This window comes from Dermacentor albipictus, chromosome 5 (genome assembly GCF_038994185.2).
Source record: "Dermacentor albipictus isolate Rhodes 1998 colony chromosome 5, USDA_Dalb.pri_finalv2, whole genome shotgun sequence".
In the NCBI taxonomy this organism is placed as follows: domain Eukaryota; kingdom Metazoa; phylum Arthropoda; class Arachnida; order Ixodida; family Ixodidae; genus Dermacentor; species Dermacentor albipictus.
The window spans coordinates 59,220,304-59,240,002 of record NC_091825.1 but is presented as its reverse complement, the minus strand read 5'-3'; the positions used below and the strand labels follow the sequence as shown (position 1 = coordinate 59,240,002).

The 19,699-nt window shown below is 45.5% G+C and overlaps 2 protein-coding genes across 2 annotated transcripts in view; both read right to left on the bottom strand.

Moving 5' to 3' along the window:
* Positions 1 to 4,571: 4,571 nt before the first annotated feature.
* Positions 4,572 to 12,047, bottom strand: LOC135911201 (uncharacterized). Its single transcript, XM_065443402.2, has 2 exons — positions 11,858 to 12,047; positions 4,572 to 7,653 (listed from the first exon to the last, which is right to left on the bottom strand). Exons 1-2 carry the CDS (start codon positions 11,861 to 11,863, stop codon positions 5,626 to 5,628), a joined length of 2,034 nt encoding a protein of 677 aa, XP_065299474.2. The 5' UTR covers positions 11,864 to 12,047; the 3' UTR covers positions 4,572 to 5,625.
* A 5,566-nt stretch (positions 12,048 to 17,613) lies between these two features.
* LOC135911200 (endothelin-converting enzyme 1-like) overlaps positions 17,614 to 19,699 on the bottom strand; it is a 115,414-nt gene continuing 113,328 nt past the window's right edge. Inside the window, exon 13 of the mRNA XM_070538405.1 lies at positions 17,614 to 18,071. Coding sequence (XP_070394506.1) covers positions 17,763 to 18,071 — 309 coding nt within the window. The 3' untranslated portion in view covers positions 17,614 to 17,762. The remainder of the gene's footprint in view (positions 18,072 to 19,699) is intronic.

The following is a 19,699-nucleotide window of genomic DNA, read 5'->3' as shown; positions in this document are numbered from 1 at the left end:
TTTACAATTGGGACGACGCTCACATCATCGAAGAACAAGTTGCAGCTTGACAGGAATGATGTGCAATGATATATGTGGTTACTTACAAGGTGAAACATAATGTGGAAAACGTTACTCTTCGTTTTTTTTCTCTCTTCGGAATGTTCTTTCGATAAAACAACGTATTCATCACGGTTGATCATTGACTATGACGTTATGCTGCTAAACACAAACTGATGGCCTCCCTCCACGGTGACAGCTTCCGCCTTCCGATGTGAGCGTTACTGAGAATTCCTTACTTTGGGCACGCGTTAAAAAACTCGAGATGGTGGAAATTATTCCCTGCCTTTCCATTATAGGGCTTTTCTTATAACCCACTGTGCTGTTTCAGGGCGCTTATCCTTGCTTTCTTATTTTAACAGCAACCGCAACAACGCTACAACACGCATTCCTTAGGAAGGCTATCACAGCAGCGCTTGCAGAGGCCAAAGCGTCACATAGACAGCCTCTCTATCAGAATTTCGGCACGTTACCCGCGCCAGTGAATATTGCGCACTAGCGTCAAGCGACGGCTGAGTTCATGAATACGTGTAGCACAGCACGTACTTCACACATACATGCAATACTGCGGCAGACTGCACTGCATTACTTCGCGAAGCAATGTGCAAATACGATTTATACTAGACAGTGCAGCAAGTCTACTTACCCGCGAATGCCAGGCAAGCACACTTAACGTGAACACAGCGGACGCTGCGCTTCATTAGCTACAGAGAACAAGCGCTTACTGCGTTCATGTTACGGCAACTGTTTCGCTTCATCGTTACGCTCACAGATGAAACCCGTTACGCGTTCGTCACAAATAAGAAGTCACCTTCAGGATTTATTCGCTGGCATGCACGCGGGAACAAGTTTTCAAGAACACTGGAACCATGACGCTGTGATCAGATTATGATATCATTCAAACAAGGCCTAACTTACCGTATCAATATTTTTGCACGCCTATTCGGGGTGTTTCCTACGCGACTCACAATACTTGAAACTGTGCACTCATTAATGCCGATAGCATCACCTGCTGTAATCAAGAAGTTTTCAGTTGCAAAACGCTGCAGGTCTACGATGACTTGAAGCAGTGGTGGCACGGCCATGCTTCGACCCGTCCGGCGCTCCAAGTCCTCACCCGCCTTTTCTGTCCACCGTTTTCACCGTCGCGTCCGAAGTGGTAACGCCTACGCAGCTGGTCCTCACTCAGAACGTCCAAAGGGCTTGTTCGATCGCGGCAACACACGGTTTCGCAAAAAGTATCCATTCGGTGTACAATTAATAGAGCGAAGATACGCGCACTCCCGCTTGACCAGCCATGCTCAAATGGCTGGTTTGGTTCTAATTGTTCCTAGATTTCCCTCAAGTTCTGGAACACTTTTCTCTGCTTGTCCCCTGCAGAAGCGCAGACTAGAAGTTGTCTAGCGAACATTTAAGAACACGCCCTTAAATTCGTTATTATATTTGTTAATGAATGTTCGTACAAGCCACCCGAGGTCTGGTATATTTGTGGATATATATACGAAATTGTACATTGGAAATTGGAAATATATACGTTTGGCAGGCATTCTCAGATCATGAACAGCAGGTTGCCATTATCCCTCAAGAAGAAAGTGTATAATAGCTGCGTCTTACCAGTACTCCCCTACGGGGCAGAAACCTGGAGGCTTACGAAAAGGGTTCTACTCAAATTGAGGACGACGCAACGAGCTATGGAAAGAAGAATGATAAGTGTAACGTTAAGGGATAAGAAAAGAGCAGATTGGGTGAGGGAACAAACGCAAGTTAATGACATCTTAGTTGAAATCAAGAAAAAGAAATGGGCATGGGCAGGACATGTAATGAGGAGGGAGGATAACCGATGGTCATTAAGGGTTACGGACTGGATCCCAAGGGAAGGGAAGCGTAGCAGGGGGCGGCAGAAAGTTAGGTGGGCGGATGAGATAAAGAAGTTTGCAAGGACGGCATGGCCACAATTAGTACATGACCGGGGTTGTTGGAGAAGTATGGGAGAGGCCTTTGCCCTGCAGTGGGCGTAACCAGGCTGATGATGATGATGATACGAAATTGATATGCGCGCCGAATGTAAGTACCATCAAACGGGCTCATATAACGTTTGTACGCTCTCTTACAAAGTTGTGCAAGTAAGCACATTTGTGTTCTGAATAACATAAAAATAAAACTAATCCTGCATAATACCCCAACAAATAATGTCGTCTCACAGGTATTTCTAAAGCAGATCGCCCTTCTAATAGAGTATTAAATGAATTGATTTATTCAATTTCTTTAAATAATAGAGCCGGTATGTACAACTGGGTGTGCGCGCGCTCTTGGCCAGTCCTCTGGGATGTTTATGTGCCACTGCGACTCAAGCGCAGGATCCTTAATTAAAGGTAGCTATATATGCGTGGCCCATCTCTGTGCATGGCAGCGGCCCTCTCGGACCCGCGGAAGTAGCGAGGAACCAAGACCTCGAGGAGCACAACGCACGAGACTGACGTAGTGGCCGCGTCGCGGTAAAAGCTTGTCCTCCCTGCGTGGAGGGAGCCTAACCGACTCTGCAGGCATATTGAATAAAGTTGTTCTCTCTCTCTCTCTCTCTCTCTGCACCTGTAATCGCCATTATTCATTCGAGAAGCGTCAAACATCATCTTCGTCCTCGAGGCATTGCTGCGCAGACATCTTACTGCGCTCATTCGCGTGATTTGTTCTTGTTCTTGTTCCCAAGTGAAATGTCGCAACCCATTCTTGGGGATCGGCCGTGAATCGGGCGGTGAAGTAACGGTTTGCTTTTTCTTTTCTGAATAAAGTAGGGTGAAATGAAATAAGTATATTGCAATCGGGATTTAAAGTGTCTACTATTACAGGTATGAATAACCAATTATATAGATATTTTTGTGACTTTTGTGAACATTAAAAGAATTTTGAAGAATTCTAACATGTAATTCGTTTTGTCTCACGCAGAAAGATGCAGAGCGCTTCACAAATGTTCCTGTAGCTCTAACCGAGTAACGTAGCCCCAAAGGAAAGAATTATAGGAAGAGTCAAATTCAAGCCAAGTTTTGGAAGGGTTCTTCTAATAATCTTTTCCTTTGAATAATGAAACGGCAATATGCCATAAAGAAGTGCTCCAGGGATTCAATCCCGTTGCATAAAGGGCACAAGGGCGATATAGCCAGACCAGACCTGTGGAGGTAAAAGTTCAGTGGGGGGGACTCGGCACTGTAGTCTTGTAATCGTTACTCAAATTTTCCTAGAGGAGCACCATTTCTTATTCCAAGAAAAACCGAGATGTGGTAAATCAGATGTTGCCAATGATGACTGCGCAAATTTATTTGTAGTAGTATATTTTTTGAATGGCGCCGCATTGATGAAAGCTGACCAAGGGAAAATGGGAATTATAGGACCATCGTGGGATGCTACTGCGAGTGTATCTGCAAATTCGTTTAATTGATGCTAGGCCTTTGTGACCTGGCCCCACACTAACCAAACGAAACGCGTCTTTGGAGACGAGAATAGAATGTTTTTAATGAATCTGACAATTTGGGTCTTGTTAGCGAACAACAGGCATTTGTGTTTGCATTTCTACATAGCTTACCAGTGGTAGTGCTACAGATAAAAGTTTTATTAGAATAATGTTATGACCTTCTTGATGAATAAAAAAACTTTTCTAAATTTTAAAGACGATGCAATCAGGATGCGATGAAAGTAAACAAATATGCATGGATCGTTATTTAGTTATACGCGATTCAATAAACCGCTTCACATAGCTTAGCTTCACATAGTTCCAACATATGTGCTGTATCTGCATACTTTTTGCTGCCAATTCTGTCCGCTAGTGGCAAAGAAAAACTGCGGTATCTGAGCTGCGGTTCCGTTCTGATTCCTCAGCTTACCCATTAATACATCAGTTTGATTAGCCTGTAGAGACCACGTTACAGAGGGCATTATATCATGTTTGACGGAATAGCCGGTGGATTAAAAAAAACTCTGGTGTTTTACGTGCCAAAACCACTATCTGATTATGTGGTGTGCCATAGTGGGGACTCCTGAATAATTTGGTCCACCTGGGATTCTTTAATGTGCAGCTAAACCTAAGTACACGGGTGTTTTCGCATATCGCCCCCATTTAAATGCGGCCGCTGTGGCCGGAATTTCATCGCCTGACATCGTGCTTACAAGCTCCACACCATTGCTTCTAAGCAAGCACGGTGGGCGGAATGGGGGATGTGCCGCATTTCGTCAGCAATGGTGAATCAGTTTTGGCTTCTCATTGTAGTCTGCAGCCAACAATTGTCTTTTACGTATGGACCGGTGACGCAAACTGCTTTATTAAAAAGATATGAATTTTTTTTTGTCGATAAGAAAGAAGTTTAGTTACCCTAATTACCAGCTCTCTCAGAGACGGAGTGAAGATATTTCTAACGTCCTTGTCTTTCAAGGAAGTCCGCAGCACCTTGGAATAAAACTGTTGGACTAGCACATTCCTGGACAGTGCACAGTAAATTTAGACATAAAGTTGCGAACCTACTGTGCATGTTGAAATTGTCACGTGACGCTGCATCCGAGTTCTTTTATTGCCCGTGTACACGAAAAATATATCAACACGTCTAAGCATGTAAAGACAAGTGTATTCAGTACAACTGATTATTCTGGCACAGTTATGTGAATCCGCTTCGAACTGTAAAACACCGAACCGGCCTCACGAGAGATGTCACGTGAAATAGCGGTCGACTTTAGAGTACGTCTGGCTAACATGTTTTTCAGTTGATGTTCTTGGTGAAAACTGTTCCTCCAATCCAACAACACGTTGAACGCGATACATATAAATAGTTGCGCGCAAGTATCAAGAATTTTACGCAACTGGCATTTCGCATAGTTTTTCAATATCCTCCTGGAACACTTGTCCTTGTCGTGTTTGAAGCGTCTTGAATTGTTACGTGAAAACCTGCTTCCGGAAAAGCGGCAAATGATTCTGCCTCAAGGATTTCCAATGTGCAAAATGCTATAAGTGAAGAGGTGTCCAATGCGCAAAGTGCTATAAGTGAAGGGGTGTCTTAAAATTCGGTCGAACTCGTAAGCATAGACACCTTTCACATTTGACATGCATACTGAGGAAACCAACAGCTACAAAATATTATCGCACGTGCCTGTCACGGTTCTCTGTATGGTACAACTTTTTAAAAATAAATCTTTAGAAGTGGCCCCAATGAACTCACATTAGATAAAATCCATCGATCGCAGTATTGAACTCATTCTGCCCATTCATTCAATATTCACAGTTTACAGGAAATGGAGCATAAAGGAAAATATGCTAGAGAAGCAGCCCTGACATCTCCAGGCTCTCTGCTTGACCCCCACAATTTTCTCGTGGTACCGGTTCTGTGTCATATTTACAGCTTTGGCACACAAACTTGCAGGGCAATTTCATAGCATCAAAGTAAAATAATATCATTATCGTGTGTACTGCGCTAAGCAAAACAAATTTCAGAAAATAATGTAGTAAAAAAATTGAACTAAACACAAACTAAACAACATTGAGCCCGTAAGGCACCGCTTTTCGTGCTAAACGTCGCGCGCGAGCATCCCTCAACGCATCTCGTGCGTTCACGACAACGGGCATTTGGTTGCCTTCTTCATTGCCGCCGGGTACGAACACGAGAAGGTAGCCTCAAACTCGTCGGCCTGTCGGGCAGGAGTGTCGCATCGATGAGGGTCTTTGTCCGTGCACATCAGCACACAGGCATCGAGGAACACATTGTGTGCCTCGGCTCTGTCTCTGGGTTTCTCCATGTGGCCTTCGAAAAAAGCACGCACCGTTTCCCGCAGGGCGAACACATCCGCTATCCGTGATGCGTATGCTTGCGTGGAGGATCGGTTAAGCCGGAGACAGCCACCCAAAATGTCCAGGTACCCCGCCAACTTGTCCGCATGTTTGCGATCCGGATTCTTCTGGAGACCCGTGAGAACCAAGTTGTGGGCCAGGGACCTCATGAGGGCCATGCCTAGAAATCCGAAGTTGGGGTGTTCGGTGTCTCTGTAACTGAAGAGTGGCGGGACCAGCAGCACGGCAGGGATGTACGCCATGTCGTAACCGGTGAGGACGTTGGGAAACGCCGAGAGCATGGGCAACAGCGAGTCCGACGTGCGCCCCAGCGAAGCGTTCCAGGCGGCGTGCGCGGCCGCGTCAAAGTCACGCGCGAAATCGCCCGACACGGCAGGCAGGTAAGAGTAGTGGTCGTTGAGGAGCGCTATGCCGTTCTTTCGCGCCGGCACCCCACGCGCGAAGTGGAACTTGAAGAGGCGGTCGTTCATCAGCACTTGCTCTGTCGGCGACAACCACTTGGCCTCTCCCACTGCGCTCGCGACGAAAGTCTTCATTTGGGTAAGGAAGATTTTGACCTTGGCCCGAGACTCGTCCTCACTGCTGGTGCGCAGAAACGGCGCGTGCGCAGCCAGTCCCGCCACGCGCTCGACGCAGTCGAAGCAGCTGTCGGCGAGCGTCTTCTCCTGGAAGCGGGACGAAGCGAAGCACGCCCGTCGGTGGCGGAGAAACTCCCAGGCGAGGTAGGCTTTGACGTTCTTCAGCGCGAACACCTTGCTCAGGAATGGAAGCAACGCGCTGTTGGCTAACTCGACGATGGTGTTCAATCCGAAAGCCGTGCCGCCGTACCGGTTGAGTTCCGCAACCAGAATCGCCGAGCTCAGTCCATACTGATCGAGTTCCGCCAATGTGAACACCTCAGGGTTGTAAACCAGTAGGTTTCCCGCTTCCTTCCAGCTGGCGTGCACGTTGTCCATGGCGGTCAAGACGTCCGTCGCGTCGATGTTGTCTAACGAATCGGTGGCACCTTGGCCGTGGGCTGCCGCGTGTCGCCGTCGTCTTCGATGGCCTGCCGACGAATCCCGGTTCTCGGCATGTCGCGCGAAAAGCCCGTTTCCCTTGACTAGTAGGCGCCACTTCGATTCTCCGCGCCGAGCTGCCACCGTGTCGAGCCAGAAGAACGCGCCATCCTGATAACGGGCTGCAAGTCGCGTCGCCAGTTCACCCGCGGTCTCGTTTGTACCGATGAGGGAGCTAAGTTCGCTGGCGCTGACGCTTTCGAGAACGCTCGTTGACGAGTCGATGTCATCGTTCTCCGCAATTTCACGGCATTCTTTGTAAAGATTGGCGGCGCGATCCACGGCGGGCCACTGCGAAGTGCGCTGCGTCCCATGCCACAAGGCGAGAGCGTCGGCCGCTAGAGCCCGCAGGTAGCCCCTGAGAAGGCCCTCGAACGGCCGGCCGTAGCACACTCCCTCGCCACACACAAAGTGGGACAGACCATCGCAGGGTGATCCTCCACCGTGTCCGGCGCAGGATGCGATGAGCTCCGAGTAGCGCCGGCAGAGCGTCGAGTTGCAGGTCACCGAGCTGAGCAGGTGCTTGGCTGGAACCGGAAGCGGAACGTCAGTCTGGTACCGGTCGCTGCTCGTATGCCGCAACATACTGTCGATGAGGAAGGCGAGGCCCGTGATGAGAGCGAGTAGGAGGAGGGCTATGGCCGTGGCGACCACCCAGCGCGTGAACTCGTTGACGTCGACGCTGTCGACAGTGTTTGGCGTCTGCAGAGACTGCACTGCTCCGAGCCGTGTCTGGGTATGGGTAGAACGTTGCGTGCATAGATGTGTAAGCATTAGATTCCTGTACATAAATTACTAGAGGAAAATATGGCTGCAGTGTCTATGCGAACTGTAAGTATGGCGGCTGACTAAGAATGGCAATGACATGTAGTGTGTGGATTATCCAATATATTGTCCTTTCTTCAGACTACTTGGACAACTTCAAAATTCGTACTATTCATAGGTACATTGCGCTATAAGTGCAACAATTCACAGTTAGGCGCGCGCCAAAAGACAAGTTATTGCCTTTACGCCATATGGAAAAAAGCGAATTCTTAGAAATTGAAAAATTTAGGGCATAAAAGATAATGCCACAAGAACATATTGAAGCCACAACCACTATGCTTAGCCAAATAATGACACGTTGCGTTTTAAATGCAAGCATCCCCAATTATCCATGTGCAAAGAGACTTACTGTATCTATGCGTGCTGAAAAAGAAATTCTCGTTTGGCAATTGAGGAAGACAAAGTCTAACAAATAAAGGCGTGAGAACGTTAAAAATTACGAGAACAACGATTTGACAAATCCATATATACTGCCCATCACTTTTACGGTATACCTGAGTGTTTGTACCGAATTCGCATCTATTTTCTGAACATGGTGAGAGCAAAGCTTGAGCGCTCCAATGAAACACTTTTTCGTGTTGTGCGGGGTTCTTTCAGGCTGCGAAAAACTTTTATATAGGAAGTATTGAGCCACAAGAAGCTGGATCGTAAACTTTTTAGGTTGGTCTGCAATTTTCTCATTGATAGTTTAGCTCCGAGAATAACATCTGAGAAGTTGAACAAATAATAATAAATATTTATTTGGGTGAATGGAAGGAATAGCCTGACTTGCCTGAAACTACGGCACAAAAAAGAACATTACCACATTTGTGTCCGTCTAAGTGACACTTCCATATATTTTCCTTTTAATTTTTGGCACATGTTCCGTGAACCGCATGATATAAACGTTTCGCTGTAGGCTCACATTCACAACAATTATCAATTGTTTTTATAGAATTCTTACCGTGCAATCGATATCAATAAGATTGATTCATGGAGCCGCATAAAATATAAAGGTATATATTGCCGAAAGGTTGTCAAAAATTGTGCAATTCTAACGCACAATTCTGGATCTACTTGCAGTGAACTTTTCGTGAAGCGGTAAAAAAGTAATATAATAGTTCATCTTCTGCAACGCGTTTTGCAGCATAATGCCATTGCTTTCCGGCAAACCAAGGCACAGAAAACCCGACCACGTGACCTACATTTTACCGGAAACCATGCATTACCCGTTATTGATCGTGCTATTTGCGAGATCGGGCTATTATAGTATCGCACTGTCTCTAGAATCGGCCTACCTTACAAGGCATAAAGCTAACGGTGCAAATGCACCAAACCGCGAGAAAAGCTGACATAGAAAATTGTGCTTGAAAAAAGGACTGCGTGCCTTAGGGTGCACATTTCTTTGCAGTGAAGATATCTAGTTATATTTTGTTATTTCATTGCGAATACCGCAACACTGCCGGCAAATGCCACGTCTGTAGGGGCAGTACAAATGGGGCCACATATAAGCGGATTCTTCATGCTGGGGCTGTCCTGCATGCGAGCTATTTGGGAAGACAGCAGCCATGGTCAGCAAAGTAAGGTTGGGTTCACCTAAAACATCTGCTTTAAGTTTAAACGAAGGAACACTTGCGAGATGTAATGTTAGTGAATGAGCAGACTCTGCGCATTGCAATGTGGCGTCAACACTTTGAAAATTAGAAACGCTTTGTGAAGGGTATGTCTGGGGTGACGTGCTGTGCGCCTCGTCTGTCGCGATGACATCTCGTTGTTCTGGACAGTCTTCCAGAGCGAAAGCTGTATATGACTAACCTTCCCTAGGTTTTTCAGAGTCTGGCAACAGAAACTAACTTAACGATTTCTAACAAACCCATACGGGTGCAGTGCGGCGGCGCAGATGTCAAAATGAAAAACGGATTAGAACGCTCGCCGTGAACAGTAGCGTGACGTCAAGGTTATCGAAGTATGTAAGAAGGAGAGGTGTCGTTGCTAAAAACAGCTGCGTTATCGATAGGGCGGACACGTATAGTTCGTGCACCCTAAGAACAACATGCGTACGAGGAGCAGCACTAGAGGGAACAGCAAAGAGAATGAGCGAGAAAGCACCGGCGCGAAACGACCACCGACAAAGAACGTTCCCGCGATGCTGAACGAAAACAACAATCGCGAGCCCGGCCACCTCCGAACGAGCAACGACGCCAGACTCGCAATGCAAAAAAAAAAGTGACCACCATTCCACGTTGTGAAGATGGAATGGCAGCGAAATTAATTTGGTTTTCGTTTGAGAGCTTTGACCGTCTTCAGCTTTCGCAGCCGTTCCATAGTCACAGAGTGGAATGGTGGTCATTTTTTTCCGTATTGGAGCGCTGGTTATTACAGAATTTAATTCTTTTTGATGTGAAATTTTAAAATATAGAAGTCGCCGATAGCACAATTTTAGTCCTCGAGTGGCATTTCTCAAGGAGGTCAGCTCTATGTACACAAGAATGAAAGCACGTATTCGACAATATACAAAATTTTGCGAATTGTTTTCTGATTACTTCACAGGAGATATTAAAATTTACGAAATGTACCATTCTTCTTGAGAGGCACATCCACTGCGAAAGAATTCTGAGGCAGACACGGGCTTCGAGTAAAACTCTTGCTTGAGCTAGTTGGTTCATGCTTCAATGACTAAAGGCAAGACGCAAAGGACCAGGTCTGAAGAAGGACACAAACGATAGGACCGGCGCTGGTCCTGTCGTTTGTGCCCTTCTTCAGTCCTGGTCCTTTGCGTCTTGCCTTTACTCATGCAAGGGTATCGAGAGATGCGTAATTGCAGACGCTGTAAATTTGGTTGTTCAACTTCCTTCTTGCACAGAACACAGTCTTATACATTCATGGAGGAAAATAATTGGAACGCATTTTCGTCGGTCCCTTTGAAAATGGTTTCCGTATCTAGGGTCATCATGACATTTTGTTCTAAGCCAATTCACCCGCGAACTCGCTGGCCGAAATTCATTAATTGAAGCATGTATGTAAAACACTTTTACTTATTTTGCTCGATTTGGACTAAGATAACCCTGCAATTATTATTTTGAACTTCCCGTTCAAGTGGCGTTCCCCTCTTCGAGGAACCGAACTTAACATCTAGAATTATGCTATTTGTCAATAGTAATATTTAGAAAGTCTGAGTGGTCTCAAATAAAGCGCCCGGTATGCGCCGATACCCGTTTGTGGTCCGCAGACTGGCTGTTGTAATTAAGTCATGTGTAATGTGCAAGCTATAAGTCAGGTAACGAACTTTTCTGTGGAATTACCACCATCGCCCACCGCCACCAACTGCTGTTTCCCATTAGGGCTACTTCACTTAGATTGCCACACTTTAGAATAAAGATCGTTACCACGAGCTTAGGTTCAAGCTTTCAGCATTCTTACTAGCTTCTGAAATGCTCTTTGTATGCTTAGAGCAATTTCCTGTTTACAGTGTAGGCTTGTATGAAGCTCTCCTTATAATGAAACTGCCGCCATGGTAAACGTTTTTTAGGCCGTGACTGGTTTAACTCTAACGCCGTATTGTTGCATTATAGCGGTTATGAGCAAGCTGAAAGTACTCGCTAGCGACAACATTCCAGCTCGAACTGCAGGATGTCTCCTGCGCGGGTATTCTCATCTTTGCGCCACTGCGCTGCAGTCTGACATTTGCCAAGATATTAGAAATAGTAGACGTGATGATGCGGCTCAACCAAACATCAGAATTTAAGTCCACGACGGCTTACAGACATGGCTGAACGGCACTTGTGATCACGCGCTCTTGCGTTGCGTCTGGGAGGCCAGTTCGGACTCCTACTGTGAATATACAAGCTGAAAGATATTTTTACAGCATTTTTACAGCATCCTTGAGGCCATCCCTTAAAAAAAGGCGTTTTCGCTACTACTACTACTACTACTACTACTACTACTACTACTACTACTACTACTACTACTACTACTACTACTACTACTGCTACTACTACTACCACTACTACTACTACTACTACTACTACTACTACTACTACTACTACTACTACTACTACTACTACTACTACTACTACTACTACTACAGTACTATTCATATCGAACGATCCACAAATCCGCTCTTTGCACTAACCGCCATAGAAGAAACTCCGCTGGTGCGTCGGATGCAAGCAAACCCTGTCGATTCTGAGCTCACTGGATCCGAGGAGAGGGCCGCGGTTCGGGGCAGTTACCCAAGGAAAAACCGAGCACAAGGCTGGAGAGTCGGTCAGGAACGACGTCCTTCACGAGCTCCCTTGGTCTTCTTCTACCGCCGCCACGAGCTGCACGCGTCTCATCACGCAGCAGCGCACCTTCGATGACAACGATGACGATGATAATTAGAGCGATTTGTTTTTGTGAAAGGAAGAGCGAGGTATGGCATCTTAGAAAGCGCCGAATTCCTGGCCGATGCCCCGCAGTGGGCATGTGTCATTTGAGCAGAGGACCATCGTAATCATCCCCATCGTCACCAGCAGATCGGCAACATTTGTGCACCTCTCAAAAATGACAATGATGATGATTATTATGATGTTCGCATTGAATGGAGGGGATATTTAAGAGGCTTATATCGGCACCGCATTTTTTATCGTACTCTCTCCATATACTCGTAGACCCTAGAAAGGGAATTTAGGAACCAGTTCAGAACACGATGTTCACCTAATTTCTCGTTTTCACAAGGGCAGCGCGTTATAGGTGTTCTTTTTGCTGCCTTGTCTTTTCAATTTCATTTAAGTTCTTTTACTTCTAGGCACTCGGCATAGGCAGTATACAGGATTAGAGAATTATTGGGTGCTGTCTTGAAGCTTCATAAGAGCTGTTTCGAAATTAAAGAAAGGGTCTTCGAAAACGCGAAATAAAATTAAAATGACGTGTATGAACGTATGTGAACGGGCAATTCGGAAATTGACCATAAACCTACCCGCTGGCGTAAGAAAGAACGTGATAGTACATCGAAACGTTGAAGATTCGCTGAGAAATGCAAGACATCGTTCAATGCAAGGTTTGTGGGCGAAAGGCATTGCAAAGATGTGGCTACAAAATAAGATGAAGTGAACCTTCGTCTCAACGTCATAGCAAAACGAGCACAGTGCTAGAATGTAGCTTTACAAAGAAAACCTCCTAATTGAAATACATGCGAGCGCAGTTTCGTGAAGACGACTTGAGGTATTTGTGTGGGACAGAATTTTTAGTGCCGTGGAAATAAGCGATTTCGACGCAGAGCAACATTGGTAATGTTAAAGATGAAGCCGATTAAGAGATAGCAATGTATACAAGTGGTGCTGGGAAATTAGAAAAGAATAAAGACGAAGTTATAAAACATGGCGTACCAATCAGCTATATATCATCAAGAGGTGCTAGTCTCCATCCTTGATCGTCTGTTTTTCCGGGAGTTGCCGCAGAGCGTACGTAGTTGAAAAGCTTAAAAAAAGGGGGGCTTGAAATAAACGCCTGCCGTCATGTGTCATAGAAGTATTAGTAGCAAGCGTTAGCTATTTGCTGTCTGTTATCCATTGGGTATAGCACTCTGGAACTTTAGGATTTAGTATGGCTTAATTGAGCATCTTTTGGATCATGTCCTCAGCACTGGGGCAAAGCCAAAAAAGTTGATGGAACCACCGCAGACAAAGTTGCCGGTCATCGAAGACACGCTGCAGTCTTTTCACTCACTGATCCTCAGGCGCGAATGACCGCACCCGTTAAGGCAATGCCAGCCAGACGCCCCCGAACACAGATATGTTTTACGCGACTATTTCAGAGCCTGTGTACAAAACTAAGAGCTCACACACATTTGTGTGCGATGACATAATGATTGAGACTTGGTAAATTGGACGCCTCTCAGAGCCAGCGGTATACATCCAAGGTTGCATGATAGATTGTTGTATATAAGATCATCATTTCTACAGTTTACACGATTTTTCCGTGAAGTGACAAGCGAACAGCCATGAAACGACCATCGAATGCAGATATGAATTCTGGCGAATAATGACATAGTGAATTTTAAGGAGTTCCGATAAAAATAAGAAGGTCGTAATGCCACCTCATACACAAATTTAGCTACAATTTCAGAGCATTGTATGAAACTTCGCAAGATAATAGTGTACGCCTAGAACTTTCACGTGTACATCCGTGAGCAAAAGTATATGGACCAGGGATTGCGCGATATAACTAATTTTCTCCTTTTTCTGTGAATGCAACTTAAAAGGAAAGATTGCAGTTCAAACTTGGAATTACGAATTTTCTAGTGCAATCGTCAGTTTCCTTTTATGCGTGTGAATTACGAAGAAATTCTGTTTTTTTTTCTGGGGACCCCGTGGTCCGTATACTTTTTCGCGCGGGTGTACATTATTTTGCCTCTAAAGAAACAAATTCTTCTCCAACACTTTCGGGCTGTCTCGTTATTAACCATCATTACGACGTCACAATACTGACAAGAGTTTACCACCATACTAAGCAACATTTCTGGTTCATGTTTAGAGCAACGTAGAACAATCAAATTCTCTTCACGATGAGAAGTACGTCTGTCACCGTCGGTGTTTATTCTTGGTCTTAATTACGGATAGGAGTGAAAGAAGAGCTCCCTCAGAAATGAAACCCGGATTGTGTATGTCGAGCTGAACCAAAGCCTCTTACGTAACACTTACGTCTGTTCCATGCAATACTGCAGCGTGCGCGCCACAAACGAGGACAGAAGGAAAGGGCAACACATGAGCGCTTCCTTCTGTCCTGGTTGGTTGTGTGCCCGCTGCAGTATTATAAGGAATGAGAGCAAACTAGGCTCACTTTCAGTAGTTTCACAATTACGTGACACACTCGACAAACTCGGTCTTGGAGTCGAGACTGAAGCGCTAACTTTCCCGGTGAGAAGAAACCTTTCATCGTCGTCCTCGCCTAAACGCTACATTTACAATACAGCCCTCTGTGGCACCTTATAAATTCTACCAATCTCTACTGCGACATTTGTGGTTCTATAGAAACGGTAAAACAGATGACTTTTTGATTTCCAACACAGAGAAATAACTTTAGACGAAGGCCAAATAAATAAATTTGTTGGTCACCATGCAGTGACGCTGACAAACACATTTGGTCAGAGGCGTTGGTATCCTAGGCAGCGTCAAGCCTAAACCTTGTTGCTTGCTCATCTTCGTTATATTGGACTGCTTGACAGGCTTTAGAAAATGCGTACATACGTACACATCGAAATTATAGAACTTCAGCTCCACGTTGTCTTCATTTTGAATGCAACACATTGAACATAATTCCATCATTTCACATCAAAAAACCCACTTCATGTTTTTCAAATGCATTTCTCTTCTTCCGCCTATTCTCTCCTTTGAGGCCTTTGAATAATTTATCCCCTCCCAGACGCACATTATCACTTAGGCGACTTTGCACACTCTGGCAAAACTTTCTGAGCTTCACGAAACACATTTATCTCTCTTTCGTCTCTGACCGCTAAAGATTTGCAAATGCCTGGCACAAGCAGTTCGGAAAGTTCAGGCTTCGTGACGGATCTGAGGTTGGTACATTCGACACAATCGTAATCTCTCGTTGTGCTTCCTAAGTCGCTTTGTGAACCTACGTACGCATGCCATATGAAGCATCTAGTTGCCGTGTTTTGAATCAACGAATGAAGTTTTGATTTCACAATGTGTCTTTAGATGTAATCGTGAGGAAACAAACGTAGGCTGCTGAGCAAGCGACTCTAACACGTCGGCCCTTATTTTCTGACGACTCCGCTCGTGTTCAGTCCTTTTGTCCCTTTATCGTTGCGTTAGAAACCGTAGTGCCGCCATTTTCTCCAGGATGAGACATGTGGCGCCAGGAGCATTATGAAAAGAATTACGCACAATGAAGTACATCGCCCGCGCCTATATTTTACTTGGCTTGGGCTGAGTATACCTTCGTCTCAACGAAATTTATAAGGCTGAAATTAATTTTTTATTACTCTTGTTAAATGTGAGCCTAACGTGTTGGGGGTCGTGTTATAAGTGTGCATTTGTCCAGTACTTATACGCACGCATTGCCTGACAAGTTAATTGATGACAATTAAATGATGATTAAATGCAGTAAATACTTTCAAGTTAAGTTAACAGCACATAGAATGTCGCCATGAGACACGTAAATAAATATATATAGCAAAAGCTAAATTGCTAGTACTATGAACGCTAGCTCGCTGTGGTCCCCCAACCGGACACATCACAACCATTGTAAATTTTTCAAGCATGTATTGCGACGAGCGGAGCTTAAAATGAGAGAGGGGACTGTATTACTTTATTATGTTTTATTGCATTCTAACGGCTCAGCCAGATCCACCGTAGTCATAGCTGCAAAGTTGTTCTTAATTAGATAGCTCTTCCTGGCGCTTACGTAATTTAGCTGACAGCGTGGAGGTACCATCAAGCACTTGAAGCGGTTGATGAAACTAAAGCGTCAATATCAGCTTTGTCGGAAATAATGTTCCTATTATGGTTTTGATTTTCGGTAACGGGAAGTAGCATATTCTCAAAAATAGTTTGCTGAAGACACCATTTCAAAACAGTGCCGGAGGATATAATGCTCCCACTTATTAATGTTGTTTATGCAAGATCATCTCATGGAATGCATTTTTGGCATTTCCCTTAGTGCTTGAGCAGTGACATTAGGCTAGTCGAAGCGTACACTCTGAGCTTAAGAGTGCTTGCTAAACGTAAAGCGAATAAGTTTGGGTTTTTGTTTGCAAAGGGCTTTGGCACAAATAAAAGTGTAGACCTCGTGCAATCCCCGAATAGGTACTTAGGGTATTTCGCACTTAGGATAATTCGCACATGACAAAACAAGTATAGGTTAGCAGATGTATTATTTTAATAAATCTGCGAAGCATCTGCGCAGTCAACAGCAACATGCATCTAGAGAACATATCTTGCAGGACAAACTTCACACCTGACTTGTTTTACAGCAGAGCTAAAAATGAAAGGTTTTACACATGCCATTTCTACACGATTATGCCGCAGGAATCAATGCTCAAGCACCGAAACATTAGAATTGTGTTTTATGCTAAACATTACGCACAAAAGCAATAAGACTGACAAACACACAAGTGGCAAATGCGTTCACTTGCCAGGAGTAGCATCACTACTCACCGCTGCCTCGCAGTTCAGCACACGCCCGAGAACATTTTCCTTTGAAGTACCACAATGGCACAGCAGAGCTACTGGAGGGCACTTTAATCTCTTTCCACCGTGAAGGTAATCCCATATTCATAGCAGGTAATTGGGCTGGCCTTGGCTGGCGAAGAACAGTTTCTTTTAATCAGACAACATCTTCATACATTTTTACAATACACAAGTTTCCTGTACGCTTCGTGATGCAGTTTGCTTCTTAATAAACAACAGACAAAGATAGAAATCAACCACTCGCGATGGTGTACCGAAGAATTTCGCTCTGACTGAGAAATTTCATTGGCAAGTTATTGTCATTCGATAACGCAACTCAGTTCACTACTAAAACTTTAACAAGTGGCTTCCAACACGCTAACATCGCTATCGAGTTGCGTTCATTCTACGCACTATACCGACAAATGCACGGAAAACGATAATTAAGAGACCTAGAAGGCACCTGTCGGGACATAAGAGGACAAGCATATTGAGCCTCAAATAAATTAGAGTTACATATTTATCAAATGAGTCAGCATCAAACACGAACAATGTACTGTGAGACGTGGCACAACATAAAAACAAACTGAACCACACGGAGTAAATGTATCTTGTTACAAAGTTCCTTAAAGCATAATATTGACAACATAGTATAGTAAACTAATACACCACTCGTCGTCTTCATTCAGTACGATAATTGTATAACAACAACGCTGGATTCAAACTTCGTCACCAGATCCTCAAAATGTCCGCCAAACGACAACACTTTGCGACCGATATTCGGCGCCTCAACTCGATGCGCCCCTTCTTCGACTGAGGGGCAAAACTTGCAACCCACGGGGGCCAAGAGTGGGGTGCGGCATCTCAGGGAAATAGGCTGCACCCGTCGGCGCCGGTGTTCATATGCTTGCCCGGAGCGCACCCGAAAGTGCGCGCGAAGTCCCTCGTCCGCCGCAACATGGCGTCGCAGTGGGGCTCGGCCCCCGGCCACAGATCCGGTACTCCGGCTATGTAGAACGCGGGTGACGGCAGGCCGCCGCCGGGACAGTTTGCGTAACAGGCGGCCACGAACAACAGCTGGGGCAGCGTCAGCGCCTCGAGCCCCACGAGCCGCTTGTCTCCGGCCTCGGCACGCGCCCTGTACGTGTCGAAGAGCACGTTGAACGACAGCACCTGCGCCACGCGTGCAGGAGGTCAAGACGCTCGTCTACGAAACGCACTCATGACCTGCAATGCAGCTGCCGAATGACGAGACGATCGGCAGGGCGAGAGAAGACGAGGCACCACATGAATGTAGCAGTGCGTGCTTCCCATCAAGCCAGTTATGCACCCGATATTACCGCTAGTTGTGACCGGAGAAGTGCCGAATACGCAGCACACGCTTTCTAGACAAGTGACTTGACCTCTGTACGAGGGAGCGCAGAAACTCCGACAGGACATCCCGGAGCAGTACGCCCATTATGGTGACGCCAGAAGCTCGTTAGAAAAAAAGAGACCTCTGGATCGAAATCTAACATCTCTTGAAGGTTGGAAGTGTTGTGGTTCGGTCAGCGTCGAAATGATAGGTAGTACATCGATTTGCGTCACCTTCATCTTTTCTGCCTTGAAATGACTTTGTGACTTTGGAAGTCGATTACATTCAACGAAGTAATGCATTACAAATAGCACAATTTGGAATATATAGGCGCGTGAGCAGTCGTATGCGTTAATGCGATGACTGAGATTATTGGTAGCGAATTGATACAATTATTTATGCGACAGCATCAATTGGTCCATTGAGCCAGAACACCTAAATTCCTATTTGTTGCGACGCCACGTCACCAGCACTCCGTGACGGAGCAGCGCGGGCGAAAGGGAGCACCTGCTGCCGCGATAGCACGCCACGCGTTGCGTGGCCGTAAAGGTCATCGCCGCGATGCCACGTCACCCTCACTCTCGCCCTCAGAAGCCTGTGCTACCCGCGCATTACTTGTCCGCGAAAGCTCTCGCCTGAGATATAATTGCGCCTCGCTAAGGCCAAATCAAAAGTGTGCCGACATTTCCATTGCCAAGCCCGGCTTGAAGAAAGTGGTGACGTCAACATTGCCACGGCTGAGTCCGTAGTGGCCCCATTAGATTCTGTGATAGTCAGAAAAAGTGGCACGGTGTCACATAGCTAAGTGCACTGGCCTTGGCCAAGGCATCTAAGCGCACTCACTTGCCCACGAGGAGTTCATACCTAGAGGGACCGTTCAGCAGCGTTCATCATCATCATCAGTCTGAGTAAACCAACTGCAGGGCAAAGGCCTCTCCCATACTTCTACAACTACCCCGGTCATGTACTAATTGTGGCCATGTTGTCCCTGCAGCAGCGTTGAGTTGGACATTATTGCTTTCGCATTCGCAACTTATAAGCAGTATGTAGATGTCCTCGTATTTTCACATGCGGGGCCTAATAAATAAATCTTCAATACTGTCTGTAGCCACAAGCCCAAAGATTACACAAATCTATTTAGCGGCTACTGAGCAAGCTGAAAGAACGTGATGCAGCATTTCCTTTAATACTATTAGTCTGAAATTTTATGATTATTATGCATGCTCTAAGTAAATCTATACCAAATTCTGTCCTTGCTGATGAGGACAGCTAATGACGCGATAAACAGCTTGCAGACAATTGGTGCTTTTACTGAAAGGAGCTTTTGTTTACGTTTGAACGCTTCGTTCAGACAAGCTTAATAAATCGACTTAAATTTTAATTTGAAGTAATATTATTCATTGACTTCGTTCATATAGCTTGGAGGTTTCAATCCAATTAACATTTC